Below are 22,916 nucleotides of genomic sequence, written 5' to 3' on the forward strand. Positions count from 1 at the left end.
TAGCAAAAGAAATAAGTACAAGTGGAAGGCATCTCTTGCCAGAGAACTTTCTGCTTTGATATCTCTCACCTCCTGCAGGTGGAATGGGTCACCTTCACCGTGGACTTCCCAGATACATGGCAGACAGTTTCCTGACCACTGAGGGGAGCCATGGACCTGGGCAGAGCAGCCTGCCCTTAGAGGAGCCTCTTAAAGGACCCTCTCCAGCTGCCCAGTGGACACATCCCATCGGCTACCTCTCAGTGCTCTTTTCAAGACAGGGCTGTCCCATGTCTTTGCATTACTGAGCATGTCCTCTGTCTCTCGGTGCCAATCTTTGCTCCCTCCATAGTCACAGGATCTGGCAACCACACTCACTCACTCATCCTTCAGGACATCACCTCAGGGTCAGTCAGAGGTATGGCTTATGAGATAGCGGGTCTGCTTTGCAGTGCCAACAGCACATGGGAATTCCAGAAGACCAGTGCTAAGGCTCTCTCTCTCTCTCTCTCTCTCTTTCTCTCTCTCTCTCTCTCTCTCTCTCTCCATATATATATCTTGGATATAAACAGTGGGGGAAAATGCTCAGCCTAGCAGCAGTGAAATTATGAATAGGTGAGGTTCTGGTGCCACTAAATTTTTTTCATATTCTATTTAGTTTATGTTAATGAGAGAGACAGGGAGAGAGAAAGATAGAGAGAAAGAGAGAGAGAGAGAGAGAGAGAGAGAGAGAAAGAGAGACCCCAGAGCCCTGTTCAGCTCTGGTTTGTGGGGGAGCTGTGGATTGAACATGGGACCTCATAGCATCAGGCATAAAATCTTTTCATAACCATTATGCTGTCTCCTCAGTCCACTAAATATTTTCATTAGTGATTTAATATTGATTTACAAAATTATAAACTAACAGGGGTATAATCCCACACTGTTCTCACCACCAGAGTCCTCTGTCCCCATTCTCTCCACTGGAAACTGTAATAGTTCTCACAAGGCCACAGATGTGGGTTGACTATTATTTCTATGAATATATATATAATTGCCCAATATTTCTATGTTCCTGCCTTCTCTTCCTTTCTGAATCACACCTACCTACATCTATTACTACTTCTGAATGTCCTTATTTTCCTTTTCTCTCTCCAGGTCCTGATGGAATTGGAGTTCAGAGTCTTCCAGTCATCTTCACCTGACATTCCTCTCCTTCTGGGAGTATGGAACAAAGTTTTTTATGGATTGCAGAAGGTGTGAGTTCTGGGATTTTGTAATTGCTTCTCCTCTAGACAAAATATTTTTAAAGAATAAAAATTCTCATATTTATATTATACTATATGTGAAAGATCTTAAAATGTTGGTATCGTAAGTTCACACCGATACCTAGTTTAATCTATTTGGCAAACCACTAACATGGAGTATATAAAATTGCTGGAACATATTGGAAAGCCCTAGTTTTAGTGCTTTCATTTTTAAGAGTCAAGCCTCTGGATGATTTTATAAAGGAGTCATTTTATTCAATCCCATGAGCTTATGTACCAGGTATGACTTCTAGGTGTATCATAACATGACCAAACCAGAATAGGTATAATTTTAAGAGTTGTGTAGGCTGGATTGACAACAAATACTGGCTTAGTTCAATAAATACTGTGTATTAAAGTAACTTTGTGTATGAATACACTATTCCAGAGATGAAAGATCAACATTCCCTCCATCTCACCCATCAACTCAAGCACACTTTCACAAAGAAGACATTTTACATACTGCTGTCACTCGTTTACTCACTAAATCCAACAAATATTTCAGTTGGCAATAGTGCTTATTAACATGTGGCATTTGAACAACTAGAATATACACTTCCCTTCCAAGCAATACACATTAAGACATGTTTAACCTGGTGCTGAGAACAGAACAAACTCAATGCCTTTAGCCCACCTGCATGTTAGCTGTCACGTTCAAGCAAAAACTTGTAAAGTTATGGGCCCCTTGGAATATACCTAAAATAGACATATTAACTTTTTCCAAAATGGAGACCCCAAAATCTCATCTGCTAGATTCTTACCTTTAGGTTATGATTATTAAACAGTTTGTTCTGCTTTATACCTTAAGGCTTTTATAGCCACCAACTCATAGATGCTACCATGATGCCAACATGACTTCCCTGGGCAGACATCTCACATCTCACCAATGTGTCCTGGAACCCTGCCTCCTCAGAGCTCTGCCCCACTAGGGAAAGATACATACAGGCTTGGAGTATGGATCGACCTGCCAATGCCCATGTCCAGTGGAAAAGTAAATACAGAAGCCAGAACTCCCACCTTCTGCACCCCATAATGATGCTGAGTCCATGCTCCCAGAGGGATAAAGGGTAGGGAAGCTATCAGGGGAGGGGATGGGATACAGAACTCTGGTGGTGGGCATTGTATGGTATGGTCCCCCTGTTATCCTACAATCTTTTCAGTCACTATTAAATCAATTTTAAAAAAAACGACAAAGTGTACAAATACACAGTCATCATGCTCTTGTATTGATGTGAAAACAGAATGTTTAAGTCCTATAAATGAACAAATGATGCATAACTGTGAGTTGTCCTGGGCAAAAAGGCTAGAGAATTGAGCGGTAGGAAGTATAATGTTGTTGGGAAAAGAATTAAGGTGGAGACAGCATGGAAATATTTCATAAAAAAAAAATTGCTTAGTTACATCACTCAGAAGTAAGCCATGTCCTTCATATATGTGAGGGTTCTCATTTCATTCCCCCTCCCGCACACATATCCACATACATTCTCACGCTCAACTTTAAGCAGCAATTTTCTCAATAAAAGCTTTATTTTTGCCTCCAGGGTTATTGGTGGAGCTCAGTGTCAGCAGTAGGAATCCACTCCTCCTGGCGGCCATTTTCCCCCCCATTTTATTGGACAGGACTGAGAACAATTGAGAGGGGAAGGGGAGAGAAAGGCAGACACCTACAGACCTGCGTCATCACTTGTGAAATGTCCTCCCTGCAGACGGGCAACAGGGCTCAAACCCTGATCCTGGTGCAGGTCCTTGAGCTTAGTACTATGTGAGCTTCCTGGGCGCGCCACCACTGGGCCCCCTCAATAAAAATGTTTAATTGTACTAGGTTTCTTGTACTGCACCAAAGTAAAGGACTCTGAATATAGAGGGGACTTTCAGATCCTGGTGCCTTATGGTGGAGGAGGACTTAGGCTAGGGGTGAGAGTGTTTTGCAGAAAACTGAAAAAAATTTTACACATGTACCAATAATTGTATTACATGGAAACCATTAATCCTCCCAGTAATTTTTTTACGTTGTTTCTAATTATATAGAGTTGTTTATAACAACTTAGTAATTCAGACTAGAGTGGCATGGGGGCGTCCAAAATATAATCAGAACTGACACATTAAAATTTTTTTCGCTTTATTTCATTTTATTTTTCTTCTATTTGACGGGAAAGATGGAAATTGAGAGGGGCATGAGAGACAGAGAGGGAGAGAGACAGAGAGACACCTGCAGCACTGTTTCACTATTCTTAAAGCTTCCCCCCACTGCAGGTGGGGACCAGGGGCTTGAACCTGGGTCCTTGAGTATGGAAACATATTATCTCTAGAGAACTCTAACAGGTGCACCCCCCCCCCAGCCCCTGCCTTTCTTACCCAGAGTTATGTGGAACTCAGCCAGGGGGCCACGTGGTGGTGCACTTGATCTGTGCACCTTATAATGCACAAGGACCCCAGTGGGAGGCCCCGGTTCCCACCTGCAGGAGGAAAGATGCGCCACCACCATCTGGCCCCCAGGCTCCGTCCTATTTTAAAAAGAACTTCCATGCCTATGATGAAACGAGACACTGAGGACTGCGGACGTCTATCTGAAAGCACCAGCCCGTGGAATCAGCTGCCCAGTCCCGCGTGACGGTCAGCTTTATGCCGACATCCCAAGGCCACACTCACCTTGACAATCCCCCGGATGTGCATTTTGGCGATCATCTCCGCCGTGTAGAGGAACATCAGCAAGGTGTCCAGCGTGAAGGTCACGTACTGGAGCGGAGGGTAGTGCTCGAAGGTCATGGGCGTGTTCATGCAGACGGAAATGACGCTGATGATGGCGCAGATGCGGAGCAGGGAGTGCACCCACTGCAAGAAGCAGGGGAATGAAGGTGGTTACCGGGGTGCGGGGTGCTCACCTGGGTCTGCCTTCTGAGCCAGGCTGTCCTGAGGACGGAGCTCCGAGCACAGACCGCTTCACTGGGACACCAAGGGAAGAGAGAGGACTCATGTCTGTTCAGTACAGAGAGGGTGTCAAACATTTGTGCCTATTTATAGTTTCATGCCCAGAGCTGGCTAACATATATATATATATATGATTTTTTTAAACAACTTTTTCCTTTTTTTTTTGTTGTCCTTGTTATTTATCATTGTTGTTGTTGATGTCGTTGTTGGCTAAGACAGAGAGAAATGGAGAGAGGAGGGGAAGACAGAGAGGGGGAGAGAAAGACAGACACCTGCAGACCTGCTTCACCACCTGTGAAGCGACTCCCCTGCATGTGGGGAGCCGGGGGCTTGAAACCAGGATCCTGATGCCGGTCCTTGCGCGTTGCACCACATGCGCTTAATGCACTGCCACCACCCGGCTCCTTATATAATTTTTTTTTAAATTATCTTTATTTATTGGATAGAGGCAGCCAGAAATCGAGACAGGAGGGGAAACTAGGGAGAGAGAAAGAGAGACATCTGAAACCCTGCTTCATCACTTGCAAAGCTTTCCCCTTGCAGGTGGGGACTGGGGACTTGAACCTGGGTCCTTGCGCATTATACCATGTGCACTCAACCAGGTGAGCCAGCAGCTGGCCCCCTGGCTAATTTTCACCTAATACTGAGTACGACAAATAAGAAAGGCAGGGGCTGGGTGGTAGCTCACTGGGTAGAGTGGATTTGTTAAAATGCGCAAGGCCCCAGGCCCCACCTACAGGGAATGAAGCTTCACCTTGGTCAGACAATGCTGCACTGCTGTGCATGTCTCTTTTTCTCTCTCCCCTTTTCTCTCCCCCTTCTCCCTCAGCTTTCCTTTTCTTATGCTTAATAAAATAAAAACAAAATTAGAAGCATACTAATGGCTGTGGGACTTACATGGTCCAACATTAATAAGAGCCACGGTTTAGACCAGTATCTTTATTTATACCTACACGGTAAGCTATAAACACCACTGTTAGATTCACTATATAGAAGATCCTGATTCAAACCTCACCAATGTGTCCTGGAACCCCACCTCCCTAGAGCCCCGCCCCACTAGGGAAAGGCAGAAACAGGCTGGGGTTATGGATCCACCTGTCAAGGCCCATGTTCAGAGGGGAAGCAATTACAGAAGCCAGAGCTCCCACCTTCTGCATCCCATAATGACCCTGGGTTTACACTCCCAGAGGGATAAAGAATAGGGAAGCTTCCAATGGAGGGGCTGGGATATGGCACTCTGGTGGTGGGAATTGTACCCCTCTTATCCCACAATCATGTCTGTCATTATTAAATCACTAATAATAATACAAAGAAGCTGAAAAATATGAAAATACAAAGCAGAACTTGGACTGGGTTTGGTATATTGCACCAAAGTCAAAGACTCTGGGGTTGGGGGAGAGGGTTCAGGTCCTGGAACATGAAGGCAGATGAGGACCTAGAGGAGGTTGAATTGTTATATGAAAAACTGAGAAATGTTACACATATACCAAATACTGTATTATTTTACTGTCAACTATAAACCAATAAAGAAATAAAAATATGTGCTTTTAGTGTATTTGTATATATAGTGGCCATGCTCTTACTTTCAAACCTTTGCAATATACTATAAGTCTGTTTTTTTCTTTTCTTCCTTTTCAACAGAGCATTGCTCAGCTCTGGCTTATGACAGTTCTGGTGACCACAGTCAGGAGCCTTCCTGCAGCTGGCACGCACGTCTCTTTGCATAAACACTGTGCATCTCCACAGCCCACTCTACGGACCCTTTGAATCAAGAATCATATTAAAGCTACTGTGATTTTCTTGGTATCTAACACCTTACCTAGCGGTGAAGCAACTACTGCAGAGATGTCTATCTCCTTCTCCCCTTTCAAAAAAAAAAAAAAAGAAAGAAAGAAAGAAGAAAAGAAAAAAAGGAGAAAAAAAAAAAGAATGGCCAGCATGAGTGGTGGATCATCTTTCAGGCACTGAGACCCAGAGATAACCATGTAAAGAATAAAGAGAGAGAGAGAGACCCCTACAGCACTGATTCACCACTCTTGAACCCCCCTAGCCAATCGAACCCAGGTCCTTGAGAATGGGAATGTCTCCATTCTACTAGGCATGCCACCACGCAGCCTCAACGTTCATTTCTTTGGCCTGTCAATACCAGACAGAGAGGGACAGAGGGAGAAGGAGGGCACCACAGCACCAGGCCACCACTCCCGAAGCTGCCCGTGGTGGCACAGCACAACGTGCGCTCTACCTGGTGACCTATCTCCCAGCCCTGTACAGGATGCTTAGAATGACAGGAGTCTAGCGCCCTGTGTATCAGCTGCCTTCCAGGGCAGAGTAGGGGTGAGGTCAGAACTCACTGGCTTGGGGGCCGGGCGGTAGTGCAGCGGGTTAAGTGCACATGTGGTGCGAAGGTCAAGGACCGGCTTAAGGATTCCAGTTCAAGCCTCCCGGCTCCCCACCTGCAGGGAGGTCGCTTCATGGTCGGTGAAGCAGGTCTGCAGGTGTCTGTCTTTCTCTCCTCCTCTCTGTCTTCCCCTCCTCTTTCTATTTCTCTCTGTCCTATCCAACAACAATAACAGCAATGGCAACAATAACCACAACAAGGGCAACAAAATGAGAAAAAATGGCCTCCAGGAGCAGTGGATTCGTAGTGTAGGCACTGAGCCCCAGCAATAACCTTGGAGGCAAAATAAACAAACAAACAAACAAACTTACTGGCTTGTTAATCCAGAGAATGTCAGCGTTGTCCGAGAGAGACTCATCAGGCCCAAAGTCTGTCACGGGCTGGGCCTCCACCCTAGAACTCTGCTTTCTTTTGAGCATGCTGAAGTTAGCTCTGGAGCTCCAAGGTGACACCACAGGCTGGGGGCAGAGGGAGAGGGGCGTTAGTCACCTGAGCCATCTGCACGCCCCCCCACACACACATACACACAGAGTCTCCATGAATGCATCTCCCTGGCAGGTCACACATAGGAGTGCATTCTTGGCCTCCGATAGGCAAAGACATTTGCAAAGGAAGAGAAAAAAAGCCAGTATCAATAAAAGCCTGGCTTTTCTTCTCCTTAGTCCTTGGATTGACCGTCGTCTCCAGAATTTCAGAAGTGGCTTGAATGCCAGTGTCGAATTCACTGGCCTGGTCACTGGTCACGGCTATGAAGAACATCATCATAAGCGTTCTCGTGGGCCTCTCCAGGACATTGCCCTCACTGTGCAGTAGCAAGGGCAGGGATTGCTCCAGTCCCTGTAAGGAGGCTGGGTCATCCTGCCCTGCTACTCAAAAAAAAAGGCTGGTCCTGAAATGAGAGCAGCCTAGAAGGTTCCCTCCTGACTGTGACCATGAAATGTGTGTTCCCTCTGACAGGGTCACGGAAGTTACACAGGCTCCTGTACTAAATATAAGTGTATATGGGTCCTGTGTAGAGAATACACAGGGGGACCAGGTAGTGGTGCACCTGGTTGAGCACACGTTACAATGCACAAGGAGCCAGGTTCGATCCCCTCTGGTCCTCACCTGCAGGAGGAAAGCTTTGCAAATGGTGAAGCAGGGTTGCAAGTGTCTACCTGCTTCTCTCCCTATCTATCTCCCCCTTCCCTCTCGATTTCTGGCTGTCTCTATCCAATAAATAAAGTTAATAAGAGAGAAAATACACAGGTGGAGAACCTTAGCCAGTTGCCAGGACTCTAAGATTAGACACATCCCAGGGTGGAGAGAAAGTCCACAGTCTGTCACCATACAGCTGATCAGAAGAGGTCACATGGGAACACACACACACACACACACACACACACACACACACACACACACACACAACACCCCCAGCTAAGACAGTGTCAAGTGTGTGTCCCCTCCCCCAAATTCAGGGAGTACTGATTGGTAAATCAATACTTATGCATCATGTAACATCTTTCAGACAAAACAACAGGCAGTTTAAGGGAGAAGACATCAGGGAAAACGTGCTTGAAACTGTCATGATCCTGGGAGTCCGGCGGCAGTGCAGTGGGTTAAGTGCAGTGAGTTAAGCACAGTGGCGTAAAGTGCTAGGACCATGGAGGGATCCCAGTTTGAGCCCCCAGCTCCCCACCTACAGGGGAGTCACTTCACAGGCGGTGAAACAGGTCTGCAGGTGTCTTTCTCTTGCCCTCTCTGTTTTCCCCCTGCTCTCTCCATTTCTCTCTGTCCTATCCAACAACGACATCAATAATAACTACAACAATAAAACAACAAGGGCAACAAAAGGAAATAAATAAATATTAAAAAAAAGAAGAAACTGTCATGATTCAAGTGTCATGAAGTCAGCTGCATCCTTTTGATGCCACAAGATACTGAGCTGATTCCAGTTATCCCAGGCACAACCTCCAGACCCTCAGGGCAGCAGCCAGACATCAGAGTTCGGGGTGATCTCTGTGGCAATCCAAGCTGCTAGTGCCTGTGGACAGGAGAGCTCCAAGGCGTCATGTTGAACGAGACAAGCCAGAAAGAGACAGACCAGTGCTAAATGATCTCACTTACAGGTAGAACTTGAGAATAAAATATAATAAGGAAAAACATAAGGTGAAGCTTGGATGGGGTGTGGTGTATTGCACCAAAGCAAAGGACTCTGGGGAAGGAGGGAAAGGAACAGGATGAAGGGACATTGGGGTCCCGGTGTGTTTCCTAGACACCAGTCAAGGGTAGATGAGAGGTTGCGTGAATGTGTTAAAGACTATATTGTAAATCACTAACTCCACAATAAAATTTAAAACAACAGCAATAATTAATAATAATAATCATAATAAAAGAAGCTCTGTCTGACTTCAAAGCCTCAGATGTGTGCTGTCCTCTGGAGATGCTCAGAAGTTATAAGGCCTTTGGGACTCAAACCTGAGTCTTATGCCTGTCAAGGTGGCCGTCCTCCTAGTGCACTGGAGTTCTGGCCTCCAAACAGGCTGGTCGGAGTGGGGTTCTCATGGCCTGGTCCACCTCTTCCCAGAAGACATCAAACTAATTAGTTCTGAGACGAGCTAGCAATTTCCAGGCCTCATCAACCTGGATAGTAGATTAGGATATGGACTTCACAATCGTCTGCAGGGAATGAATTTGATTTTCCATAAATGGAGTTAGGGACTTTTGACACTGATAATGCAAATGTATGCAAAATAGTCACATCAGGCATGGTCTCTGATTCGCTGAGGAGGGAAACATCTGGTGACCTCAATTTGGGTGGTTTGTGACTGACAGTCACCACAGTGGCTAAAACCCCCACAAAGGATCTTCTAGAAATACTTCAAGATGACACAAAAAGCAAAAGAGTGGGGGAAAAAAAGCATCTCTATAGGGTCCAGAGGTTGTGTCAGAACAAGTGGTAAACCAGTGGCCGGAAGAGCTCCTGGGATGGTTAGCTGGTATTCTTAGGGTTGGGCTAATTTTTCCTTCTTTTGTTCTCTCTATCTCTGTCTCTGTATCTCCCTGTCTCTGTATCTCTCTCCTTATGTGGAGGAATTGCTTGCTTTGGGCCATCTCAGATAGAACGGGGAGCAGGGGAAATAGTTCACTTCTTAGGTGTGCTGCTTTACCATGTGCACAACCCAGGGTTAAGTCTGGCCGCCAACACAACGGAGGGAGGTTTGGTACTGTTTCCTCTCTCTCTCTCTCTCTATCTCTATCTCTCTCTCTGTCTCCTTCCCTCTCTTTTTCACTGCCTTTCCATCTCTCTGTTTCCACCTGAGAGAGAGAGAGAGACACCACAGAAGCAAGTTTCCCTCAGTACTACTGTTTTCCCATGTTGCATACTGAGGGCTCCAACTGAGGCCACAGGCATGTTAGAAGCAGGCACCCCCCTAGTTGAGCTATCTTTCTAGGCCCCACCCAGCCTGGATATTTCTGAAGTCCAATAACAACATGGCACTATCACATACGGGTCTCAGGTAGTTCTTAATGCCAACACCCCATTTGAGACAAATCAGACTTTTGCTTCTGGGTATGATGTTTTGTCTTGTTTTGTTTGCTACTAATCTCCACATTAGTGTATTTGACCCTCCCAAACCATACGCCTAAAAGGAATACCTTTAGCTGGTACTTATGGGGATACTGCAATTGATAAGAAATATGTATTTGGCCTTTGACCCAATTTCTGGCACAAAGCTCTTAGATGCTTGGAGTTTCCTAAGTAATGAGAGGGACTAATCGACATTGTCTTTGTGGTAAATAAGAAACTTTCAGACCCCACTTCAGGATTGGATGGAGGGTCACTGCCATGTAATTAGATACTTGAACCTTTTCGGTTCCAACTCCTGATGTCAGGGGCAGGGCAAAGAGAGGTTCAGAAAGTTGATTCCATTGTCAACAGCCAATGATTGAGTGCATCAGCCCTCTGTAATGAAGCTTCCATCAAAACTCAAAGGACCCCAAAGCAGAAGGGAGGGATTTGGAGAGCTGTCATGTTGGTGGCTGCATGGAGATGTGGTGAGTGTGAGAGCCTGGAGAGGGATGGGTTGGAAGCTTCTAGAGTTTTCCCACACAGAGTGCTATATGTCTGGCTTCCATCCTGAGCTGTGGTATTCATAGGGTAGTCTGCTTCCAGCCTTGTGGTATGCATACACATTTCACAGCTATTAAAAAATGAATGAATTCATCTTCTTCACCTCATCTTGGATGGAATTGAAGGAATCATATCAAGTGAGAGCAGTCAGAAAGAGAAAGATGGATATAAGATGATCTCACTCAGTGACAGAATCTTAGAAATAAGAACAGATATAAATAAAAAATTTTTTAAAAAAGAAATAAGAACAGAAGGGAAAACACAAAGTAGAATTTGGACTGGTTTTGGTGTACTGTACCAAAGTAAAGGACTCTGGAGGGGGCAGATAGGGAGGGGGGTAGCTCACCTAGTTGAGTGCACATGTTTTTTGGGAACACGTGTAAGCCTGATAGAGCTTAGGGAGAACCACCCCCATCTTTGGATGGAGGTCTGAGAAGATATCCTCTTGGTAAGTCTCTCTCAACCGAGGTGAGCATAAGAGGGGAAACTCAGACTTGGTTCTTTCCTTCTTGACTCTCAGGCCCACAGAAACCCCAGTACTTCCCTCCATTAACTGCAGGCCACATGGCCACAGATTCACTCATTCAAAGTCACCTTCTGATCACAGAAGAACACACCTTATCACACACTTCATCACACACCTCAGACCCCAGACAAGAGAAATTCCAAACTATATGGCTCTTTGATATCCATCTTCTCTCTGTCTCACCCTACTGGTTTAACCTCTATGCTTCTCTCAAATACCTTTGGATAATTAAGTTGCTTGTGTTATGGAGAATAACTGTCTTGTATCTCATCAATTCCTGTCATACCAGCCCCCTACATTAGGGGCATGCTGACTGTTAAGAAACCTGCAATTTCTGTCATATTTCAACAATAATTAACTTCATTGCTTTTCTATTTAACTCATGTCCACTTTGCTAATAAACGGACTCTAGGATTCTGGGACTCTAAGGACTCAGATTCTAGATTCACGCTAAGAGTCCCCTGGTGTCTTTTACTTCGTGTCACCCCTGTCGTGAGCAAGAAAGAACCAGCCCATTACCTTTTCCCTGGAGGACACCCTGCCGGAGAAGGAGAGAGACATCCCGAAACATGTTACAATGTGCAAGGACCCAGGTTCAAGCCCCTGGACCCCACCTGCAGGGGGAAAGCCTCACCAGTGGTGAAGCAGGGCTGCAGGTGTCTCTCTGTCTCCCTCCTTCTCTATCTCCTCCCTCTCAATTTCTGGCTGTCTTTATCTAATAAATAAATATAAAAATAATTAAGAGGGAGGGAGAATAACTTCAGTCAGGTGAGGTGGAACACACTGAAGACATCTGGAGCTGGGGCAGTGTCAGTTTTGTCCATCTCAAGCATCCAGCAGTATTTATTTGTAAAATTATACATCACATCAAAAAGGATAAAAGATGATTAAATAAATATGTTCTTTGAGTGAAACATACATGAGAAGCCAGGGCAGAGGCACAAATAACAGGTGGTTATACACCACATAGATAAAAATCAGAGTACATTTATTTCTAAGAGGGGAAACATCAGGATACAGATGCTTCAAACTGCCATTGTCCAAATGTCATGATGCCAGGTACATTCTTTAGATGCCATAAGATATTGAGTTTCTCCCAGTTACCCCACGCACAATCTCCAGACGTCTCCTCAGGGCAGCAGCCAAACATCAGAGTTATGAATAACTGCACATGTGCATTATTGCTATACGTCTACCATACCCAGACTTTGCCCTGGAGCAGGATTCTTGCAGTAAAAGACACAGCCTGAAAAACGGGCCTTGTGGTGTTATTAGTTAAAGGAATGACCCTTGAATACAAACAACAAGCAAACATCTATTTTGATGTATTTAAATTATGTTTGTTTATTTATTTATTGGCTAGAGGTAGCCATAAATTGAGAGGGAAGTGGGTGGGAGAGAAGATAAAGACACAGAGACACCGAAATACTGCTTCAGCACTCACAAAATGTTCCCCCTGCAGATGTGGAGTAAGGGGCTCAAAAAACTGGGTCCTTGCACACTGTAACATGTGCTTAACCAGGTACACCACCGCCTGGCCCCAACATTTTTCAAGCATAGAGACAAAAGATTTCGAATAACAAGTATCAGTAAATCTGGGGTCAGGAATGGGTTCAGCATGTCCTTCCGACTTCTATGAGACAATCTAGCAAATCAATGGCAGCTGAAGAGGGTAGCCTGCACCCCAGTGGGCCAGAAACACCAGCATTCTCCTAGATTCATCCTGGCCCCTGAGCACCCAATCTCCAGCCAGTGGGTCAGGAGCCCTGGTGATGGACTTTTTTTTATATACAAATATTTATTTATTTACTTATTCCCTTTTGTTGCCCTTGTTGTTTTATTGTTGTAGTTATTATTGTTGTCATAATTGTTGGATAGGACAGAGAGAATTGGAGAGAGGAGGGGAAGATAGAGAGGGGGAGAGAAAGACACCTGCAGACCTGCTGCACTGTCTGTGAAGCGACTCCCCTGCAGGTGGGGAGCCGGGGGCTCAAAACGGCTCGAACTGGAATCCTAATGCCGTCCTTGTGCTTTGCATCACGTGCTACCACCTGACTCCCGGTGATGGACTTTTGTTTGGCACTTGAGGGTGAGGTTGAAGCAGAAACTGAACTTCAAAAATTCAGTCAGAATTGAATTCAGCCAGAGTCCAATCAGCCATAGTCATGGAGAACTTTTGTGGGTGGGGACTCTCAGGATGGACAAACTGCCAATAGTCTGGGAGAGACTGGAATTGGGATTCCCCTTGGTGCTAGATCTGGAAACTTCTATTCCTTGTCAAGCTCACCTTTCATGCCTCATTTACTGCTAAGATGCCCAAGTCAAACAAGGCCCAAGAAAACCATCTGTGTGAACCTGATCAGTCTACACACCCATCAGAACTCAACAGCTCAGGGGTTGGGCAGTGGTGCACTCATAGACCTGGGTTCAAGCCCCAGATCCCCATGTGCAAGGGGAAACTTCACAAGTAGTGAAGCAGAGCTACAGGTCTCCCTCCCTCTATCCCTACTCATTTCTCCTATTCCTTCCCTTTTTCCCTCCATCCACCCTTCCTCCCTCTCTCTCTTCCCACTATGTTTCTCTCTGTCTCTATCTAAAATAAATATATAAATAGCTACATTAAAAAACAAAACTCAGCAACTCAGTCGGGCATCACCAACATCTCAGCTGATTTAATAGCATGAAAGTATGTGGAGTACTCTAGCAGTATAACAAGTTCAAATTATAAGCATGGAAAGAATTCCGGACCCATTTGAGGCAGCTGATTATAAAAACCTCCCTTTGTCCACAGACTGTTGTCTTACTCATGCAAACGCTCCGGCAGAATCAACATCCCTGAGCACAGCAACACTGTTATTTCCCTAACGCAGGCCAGCAGGGATGCTGCGGTCTCCTGAGTGCACTTCTTGCTTTGAGAGGCAGCTGCTGCCGTGGGTCTTAGCTTTATCACGGCCACCTGTTTATCAACCACCATTTCTTATTCTGTTTGCAAAAGGCGGTGAACCAAATTGGAATCAGCATGGTTTCCAGTGAGTCTTTTGCAGCTCTTGAAAGGGATTGGGGCTGAATGATTCAGTAGCAGGACAGAGGCGGAACAAAGTCACATCTGCTGAGAAATACTGCTCAGAAACCACTAATGGGAAACATAGGGAGAAAATGTACATTTTGGCTCAGTGCTCAGTTTTTTTGCAGCCTCAAGGCCAGTGTTGTGTTCTGCAATAGCAACACAGGACTTACACTGAAACTCTCTCTTGATACAATGAACATGAACATATTCCCTCTTTGAATTGCTGTTGGGTTTTCGATACTCAAATCCGATCATTTTTTTCTTGCCCCCCTCCAGGGGGTATTGCTGGGGCTCTGTGCCAGTGCTACAAATCCACTATTTCTGGGTGCTATTCTGCCAGCCATCTTTTCTTTCTTTATTCTTATTTTTTATTTGAAAGGACAAAGAGAAATTGAAAGAGGATGGGGAGACAGAGATAGATGAGAGAGAGAGAGAGAGAGAGAGAGAGAGAGAGAGAGAGAGAGCGCTAGACACCTGCAGGCCTGCTTCACAGCTTGTGGAGAGTTCCCCCCTCCTCACCCCCCTCAGGTGAGGAGCAGGTGGGGAGCAGGAGCTCCAACTGGGATCCTTGCACTTAGTACTAGGTGTGCTTAACCAGGTGTATATTCGTTCTCCAGCTGACGCCCTGGGTGTGCAATGAACTCTGGAAATCAGGTCCTACCTGTGAGACTCTGATTTGCACATCACAGGGCTTCCCCCATAGGCCTCCCCCATAGGTGACCCAGGGAGAAAATAGACAATAGTAAACATTTAGACTCTCAGACCAATTAAAGGTCAACTGGATGGGGAGGAGGTGGTGGGGGGAGGCAGGAAGGCTGGGAGGTTTGAGTCAGGACAGAGCAGGCACATAAGCACTTTGATTCTCAGTGGTGTATACCAGAAACCCATATAATCTGATGATGTAACAATACTTCAGTATTTTTCCTTTTATGGTATTTATTTATTTTGGATTGACACAGAGTGAAATTAATAGGTGTTGGTCTGCTTCTAATTCTGCTTCTAAAACCCCTTCTGTTTCATTGGTTTAATCCCCCCTGCTTAACACTGTATTCTATTTACATAACCACTGTTAACTAAGCACCACCCTGCCTACAGGGCATTGGTTTAATCTCCATTGGTTCATGATGTCTTTTTGCTCCGCCCCCTCTCCTAGTCACACCCTGATTTTCACCAATCTCTTTTTGCTCCACCCTCTCTATGTCACATCCTGTTTCCACCCTACTTGGCGAGTTTTTATATAAGGACAGAATTGTGAATAGAGATAGCTTAGCAGGTGCTGTGTTCCACATGAATAAAGACTTATGAAGAGGTTTCCCAAAGTCTCTACTGTTTCATCATGAGACAGTTTCTCTGTCTCTGGAACACTTTGCTCTGGGCCACACTTTGGTTCCCTGACTGGGAACTTTGGTTCCTTATGACTGTGATCGCAGAGCTTGGAAGATGCATGGAGATTTATCCTTGGACTTTCTGGATTCACTCTCCCATGTTTCCTGAGGAGAAGGACTACATTTTGCTCCAGGCCACACTTTGGTTCTTTATGACTGTGATTGTAGAGCTTGGGATATACATGGAGATTTCCCCTGGGACTTTCTGGACTTCCACTCGCATGTTTCCCATGGATAAGAACTACTCTAATTTGAAGAGCATTCTCCAGTACCCTGGCAGTCTCCAAGAACAGAGACACGTGGTTAGTTCTACCCTCCTGATTGGATTCTTTCTTCAATGGGAAGATGCTTTTAAAAATAGATGCCTGCAATCCTGCAGGAACAGTCAGAAGCACCCTAAATGGAATTTCGAGGAGCTTTTTGGACTAGGACACCCTCTGGGGACTCATGATGCTACATGGTGAGATCTGGATAATCTGGTTCAAGGTGAAAGAAGCAAAAGCTGCCTACGATTTTTCTCTCAATTTCCCCCTCATTGATCTCTCTGAATATCTTAAGTTTGCTGTCTGCTTTCAGTTGTGTTTCATAAAAGAGTGATTTGAATGACTGAATTTTTGTATGACATTGACTTAAACAAAATGCTGGATGCAGCCATGATTTCTAGAGACATCCAGAAACAATCCAAAAAAATTTTTTTTTCCTCCTTTTTTTTTTTTTATGTCTTGGCATAAATCTGAAACGTTTAATCCTGAAAACTGTCTGAGTTATGGGTGGGGCAGATAGTGCAATAATTATGTTAATGATTCTCATGCCTGATGCTTCTAACCATGGTTCTTCTGTTTACCTTTCCACATTTTATTGAGTTTAAACTGTTTAAACAACCTTAAAATCATACTAGAAAGGAGTTCCAATTATAATGGAGTTATCAATTATGGTAAACTTCTAATCTGCTACAAGTTTTGCTTCATAAGTAAGTGAATTACAGCTGTCAAGTCTTCACATGAAAAAGCATCTGCTCAAATGAAATCCCCGGAAATCCATTTGGACCCCTGTTCTCTGACATCGCCAACAAGATGGCATGACTACAGCAGCGCCCCCCCCCCAAAACCAATGATGTGACCTGGCATGACCTGAAGAAATAGATTCACAGACTCCAAAGCTCACTCTCTACAGAAAAGAGGAATTCCGGTGGCTGACCTTCCCCATCAAGACAGACATGCAACGTTTCATCCCCTGGCATTTCATCCGTGGTCATCTGCTTTGGACTGGCACTTCTATCAAACGTATTGGTACACCTCTTGGACACTTTACACAACTTTACAGCAGCTTCCCTTTACGCTGCTGGGTTTTTCAAAGACTGACCACAGCAGTGCATGGACTTTGCAGCCAGAGCCTTGGGACTTTATAGGCCATTCTCCCTGACCTGCAGGCCCTGCTCCAAGAGTCAGAAAACTCCCCCTCCTTACTAGGTCATGCCCACAGAGGCAGGAAATGCCCTTTGAGGCAATAGATGCCCCCAGAGAGAAGAAATGCCCTTTTGCCTGCTAGGCCTTGCCCTTTGAGGCAGTATACACCACCCTCAGGCCTCCTTGGCATCACACTGGTTTGCTGCTCTCCTATTTTGTTCCTCCATGTCGTGTGCCAGTTCTTTTGAAAATGCCTGTATGATATAGGTTTCTGTTCACCCCACACTCCTGATAATATGGCCATTAGTTAAAAAGAATGGGGGAAATGTTGGTATGCTTCTAATTCTGCTTCTAAAACCCCTTCTGTTTCATTGGTTTAATCCCCCCTGCTTAACACTGTATTCTATTTACATAACCACTGTTAACTAAGCACCACCCTGCCTGCAGGGCATTGGTTTAATCCCCATTGGTTCACGATGTCTTTTTGCTCCGCCCCCTCTCCTTGTCATACCCTGATTTTCACCAATCTCTTTTCACTCCATCCTCTCTATGTCACATCCTGTTTCCAGCCTACTTGGCGAGTATATATATAAGGACAGGACTGTGATTAGAGATAGCTTAGATTGTGCTGTGTTCCACATGAATAAAGACTGAACTCTGTACCACTGGTCATCTCTGTCTCCCGCCCGTGAAGCTAGCCCAGAAAATAGGGAAAAGGGTGACAGGGAGGGAGGGAGGGAGCCTGACCTGCAGCCCTGCTTCACCACTCATGAAGCTTTCCCCTTGCAGGTGGGGACCAGGGACAGGCCCTGGGCTCTAATGCTGTGAGCTGTCTCCTCACCTTCTGCTTTATTCACTCTCCTCTCATGGACCCTGAACCCCACTGATGTGGACACATGCTTCCTTCCACACTCCTCCTCAGACAGTTGCCAGCCTGACTTTCTCCAGGAACTTATGCTCCTGTGTTTAACTTTCTCTTCTACTGTCTGCTGTCCCTCCTATTCTCTCTCTCTCATTAATTAGTTGTACTTTTTCAAAATATTACCTTTATTTGTTAGATAAAGATAACCAGAAACTGAGAGGGGAGGAGGAGATAGGGAGTGAGAGAAAGAGATATCCCCACAAAGTGGTTAGGTGTCATGGCAACTGAAACAGATCCAAACAGACAGTCCCTGTGGTGTTCAACATATCCTAATTACACAAACTAGGGACTGGATGTGGGGGGAGGGTAGCAGACCCAGTTGAGAACACGCATCACAGTGTGCAAAGAACAGGTTTCAAGGTCCCACTCTCCATTTGCAAGAGAGACAATTCATGAGCAGTGAAGAAAGTCTGAAAGTGTTTATCTTTCTCTTTCCCTACCTCACCCTCAGCCTCTCAATTATTTGTCTCTGTCTTATCAAGTAGAACAGAGAATAAATAAATAAATAAATAAATGCAAAAATGGCCACTGGGAGCAGTGGGTTCATAGGACAAGCAAGAAAAAAAAAAATAAAAGGAAAAGAAAGACATTACTAATTGCACAACCAGGTACTGATAAACTCTTTTGGCAGCAGTGATGATGACCTGTGAAGACAGGTAAAGACATTTCTCCTCTCTTAAATTCAAATCTGTTCTTATTCTCTGATTCATTTTCTATCTCTTCCAGTCAGACATTTATAAAAAGCATGTAGATTTTGTCCCTAGTTTAAAAAATCATCCATCTCCTCATCTGATCTATCTGAATGGCATTTGCAGGTTACTAAAATCATCCTTTACTTAAGCATGTTAAAAGGTGATGCCAAGTATACTCTTCTTTTATTCAAAAAAATATTAAGGAAAGAACTACTGGCTTCCAGCTGATAATATTTCATCATGCAGTAAAGAAAGAACTGCTTTAATGTCCTGAAGATTAAAGGTTTCTTCATCTCCTAGAGTTAGTTTTAGCCTCATAAACTCTTAGCTGAATATGGAGAGAACGTGGAAACAAGACAGATCCCACTTACAGCACATGGGTACATGTGTGTGTCCTTAGGGGGCCAGGCAGTGCACCTGGTTGTACACACACATTACTGTGCACAACAACCCAGATTCAAGCCCCAGGTCCCTACATCCAGGGGAAAGCTTCACGAATGGTGAAGCAGGGCTGCAGGGACCTTTCTCTTTGCCCCACCCAATTCCCTCTCTATTTCCCCTTTCCCTCTTGATTTCTCTCTCTCTCTCTCCAACAAAATAAAAAAAATCATAAAGTATTTTTTCCCATGAAGAGTCTATGCTCTTTTGCAGGGGTTTTACTGAGGAGAAAAGAAGGGATTTCTTGAAAGAAATTCTCAATGAGGGGAGTCGGGTGGTAGGTGGTGCAAAGTGCAACGACTTGCTTAAGGATCCCGATTCGAGCCCCCGGCTCCCCACCTGCAGGGCAGTTGCTTCACAAGTGGTGTAGCAGGTCTGCAGGTGTCTGTCTTTCTCTCCCCTTCTCTGTCTTCCCCTCCTCTTTCCATTTCTCTCTGTCCTATCCAACAATGACTACATCAATAACAACAATAATAACTACAACAATAAAACAATAAGGGCAAGAAAAGGAAATAAATAAATATTTTTTAAAAAGAAATTCTCGATGATACTGAAAACTTATAAATCTACAGAGACATGACCACAGTGGTGAATATATATATATTGGGTAGAGGCGGCCAGAAATCAAGAGGGAAGGGAGTGATAAAGAGGGAGAGAGACAGAGTGACACCTGTAGCACTGCTTCACCACTTTCAAAGCTTTCCCCCTGCAGGTGGGGACTGGGGACTTGAACCTGGGTCCTTGTGCACTGTAACATGTGTGTTCAACCAGGTGCACCACGACCCACCACCCATCCCCTGAAAATTTGTTTATTTGTTTCGTATGTTATTTATTTATTGGATAGAGACAGAGATTTAGAGGTAAAGGAGAGAGGGAGAGAGAGAAAGAGGAGAGAGAGAGAGAGAGAGAGACCTGCAGCACAGCTTCATTACTAGTAAAATGTCTTCCCCCCCACCCCACCCCCAGCATTGATGATAGAGACTGGAGACTTGAACCTGTGCTTTCTATTCTTATTCAAGGAAACCACTAGCAAAGTCGAAGGTTTCAGTAGAAGCTAGCAAGCACTAACTGCTTACTCCACAGGGAAAACTCTTTCTATCTAGAAGTCTGACTGTGTCGTGCTCTCCTGAGCAGCAGTAACTACTTTCCCTGAGACTCTCTGAGAGAATGACTGCAGGTTGTACAATCTGCAGAGAGGACTTCCAGACTGGCTGAAGGTTTGCAGTAGACACAGAGCCAGGGTGTCGGGAAGGATTTGCCCATATCATCTGGGGCCTCCTGAGCCATGATGAATGGAGACTTTTTCTTTTTAATTCTTTATTGGGGAATTAATGTTTTACATTCAACAGTAAATACAATAGTTTGTACATGCACAACATATCTCAGTTTTCCACATAGTAATACAATCCCTATTAGGTCCTCTGTCATCCTTCTTGGACCTGTATTCTCCCCCACACCCAACCCAAATTCTTTTACTTTGGTGCAATACGCCAATTCCAGTTCAGGTTCTACTTGTGTTTTCTCTTCTGATCTTGTTTTTCAACTTCTGCCTGAGAGTGAGAACATCCCATATTCAGCCTTCTGTTTCTGACTTATTTCACTTAACATGATTTTTTTCAAGCTCCATCCAAGATGGGCTGAAAATGGTGAAGTCACCATTTTTTATAGCTGAGTAGTATTCCATTGTGTATCTAGACCACAACTTGCTCAGCCACTCATCTGTTGTTGGCCACCTGGGTTGCTTCCAGGTTTTGGCTATTACAAATTGTGCTGCCAACAACAAATGTGTACATAGATCTTTTTGGATGGGTGTGTTGGTTTCCTTAGGATATATCCCCAGGAGAGGAATTGCAGGATCATAGGGTAGGTCTATTTCTAGCCTTCTGGAGTTCTCCAGACTGATGAACAGAGACTTTAACATAAATGGTTAAAATGTATAGCACATATATGGGAAAGGCATGTGGCTCTACATTCTCAAGCAATATGGGGATATACTCAGGTTACTAAGAATAAATAAAATAACAACAAAACATTGGGGAGAGAGCATACTTGTTATGCAAAGAGACTCTCCTATTTGAGGTTCAAGGCCCTGCACCACCATAAGCCAGAGCTGAGCAGAGCTCTGGTAAGTAAATCCATAAAATAACTATCCAGGTTAGTCGGCCTAGGGAACCAAGAGGAGGCTGCATATGAGGAAAGGATGAGAGTAAAAGATGCGTTTCTCAGGCAGAAAAGAACAGAGGACTTAGACAAGGACAAAAGCTTCCTTCAACTTCTGGGACTTCACGGCTGGGAGTTTAAAATCACCTCCATTCTTGGGGTTGGGGAATAGGTCAGTGGGCAAAGCTCATGCCTTACTGTGCATGGGGCCCTGAGTTCAAGGCCTAGCACTACACAGGAGCACCTGAGCAGCACCCAGGGAGCTCCATGGACGGAGGAGTGATGCTCTGGTGTTTTTCTCTCCCTTGTCCTCTCTTTCTTTCTCAAAGAACATAAAATCTTTAACAATCAGACCAGGAAGCCACTAAGCAATTTGTCCATGTACACCACAGGGTTAAGAGTACGTGGCTCAAGGACCAGTGTAAGGATCCTGGTTCGAGCCCCTGGCTCCCCACCTACAGGGAAGTCCTTTCACAAGCGGTGAAGCAGGTCTGCAGGTGTCTGTCTTTCTCTCCCCCTCTCTGTCTTCCCCTCCTCTTTCCATTTCTCTCTGTCCTATCCAACAGCAACAACAGCTATGACAACAATAACAACTGCAGCAAGCACAACAACAAGAGTAAGAAAATAGGAAGGGTGGCCTCCAGGGGCAGTGGATTCGTAGTGCAGGCACCCAGCCCTAGCAATAACCCTGGAGGGGAAAAAAAAGAGAGAGAGAGAGATAGGTAGTTCACTCTTAAACATAGATCTGTGGTCCGTATGTTGCAGGCACAAAGGGAAAAGCACGGTGCCGGCACTCTCGTGAGGTGGGGTCCAGCTGGAAGGCAAACCTGACCGGCTCTCTCTCGCTTGTTCAAGGGACAACGCGAAGACAGACAAGAGACACCGGGGAGAATGGAGGCACTCTGATTTAATGGCAGAAAAACATGGGCTTAAATAGGAATTCAGACAAAGAACATATTTCCAACATGTCAGAAATTATAGGTTTCTTAAAGGTCAGCTTGCCCCTATGGTAGGGGGCTGGCATGACAGGAATTGATGAGATACAAGACAGTTATTCTCCATGACGCAAGCAACTTAATTATCCAAAGGTATTTGAGAGAAGCATAGGGGTTAAACCAGTAGGGTGAGACAGAGAGAAGATGGATATCAAAGGCCATAGAGTTTGGAATTTCTCTTGTCTGGGGTCTGAGGTGTATGATGGAGTGTGATAAGGTGTGTTCTCCTCTGTGATCAGAAGGTGAGGTGAACTTTGAGTAAATGAACCTTAAGGTAGGCAGCCATGTGGCCTGCAGTTAATGGAGAGAGGTAGTGAGGTTTCTGTGGGCTTGGGAGTCTGGAAGGGAAGAACTAAGTCTGAGAGATGGTTTCTCCCCTTTGCTCACCTTGGCAAGTGAGACTCACAAGGGCGTATCTTCGCAGACCTCCATCCAAGGATGGGGGGAGTTCTCCCTAAGCTCTGTCAAGCTTACACATATCCCAACAGCATGGGAGTTGGGCAGTATCGCAGCGGGTTAAGTGCACGGACCAGCGTAAGGATCCCTGTTCGAGCCCCTGGCTCCCCTACCTGCAGGGGGGGTCACTTCACAGGCAGGTGAAGCAGGTCTGCAGGTGTCTG

At 45.1% G+C, this 22,916-nt stretch overlaps 1 protein-coding gene across 1 annotated transcript in view; it reads right to left on the minus strand.

Annotated features, from left to right (window-relative positions):
* Window positions 1–22,916, minus strand: part of NALCN (sodium leak channel, non-selective) — a 349,157-nt gene that overhangs the window by 311,577 nt on the left and 14,664 nt on the right. The window contains exons 2-3 of the mRNA XM_060191812.1: window positions 6,903–7,049; window positions 3,915–4,097 (exon numbers count right to left, since the gene is read on the minus strand). Of these exons, the coding sequence (XP_060047795.1) occupies window positions 3,915–4,097; window positions 6,903–7,010 (291 nt within the window). The 5' untranslated portion in view covers window positions 7,011–7,049. The remainder of the gene's footprint in view (window positions 1–3,914; window positions 4,098–6,902; window positions 7,050–22,916) is intronic.

Source organism: Erinaceus europaeus, chromosome 5 (genome assembly GCF_950295315.1).
Source record: "Erinaceus europaeus chromosome 5, mEriEur2.1, whole genome shotgun sequence".
Taxonomy (NCBI): Eukaryota; Metazoa; Chordata; class Mammalia; order Eulipotyphla; family Erinaceidae; genus Erinaceus; species Erinaceus europaeus.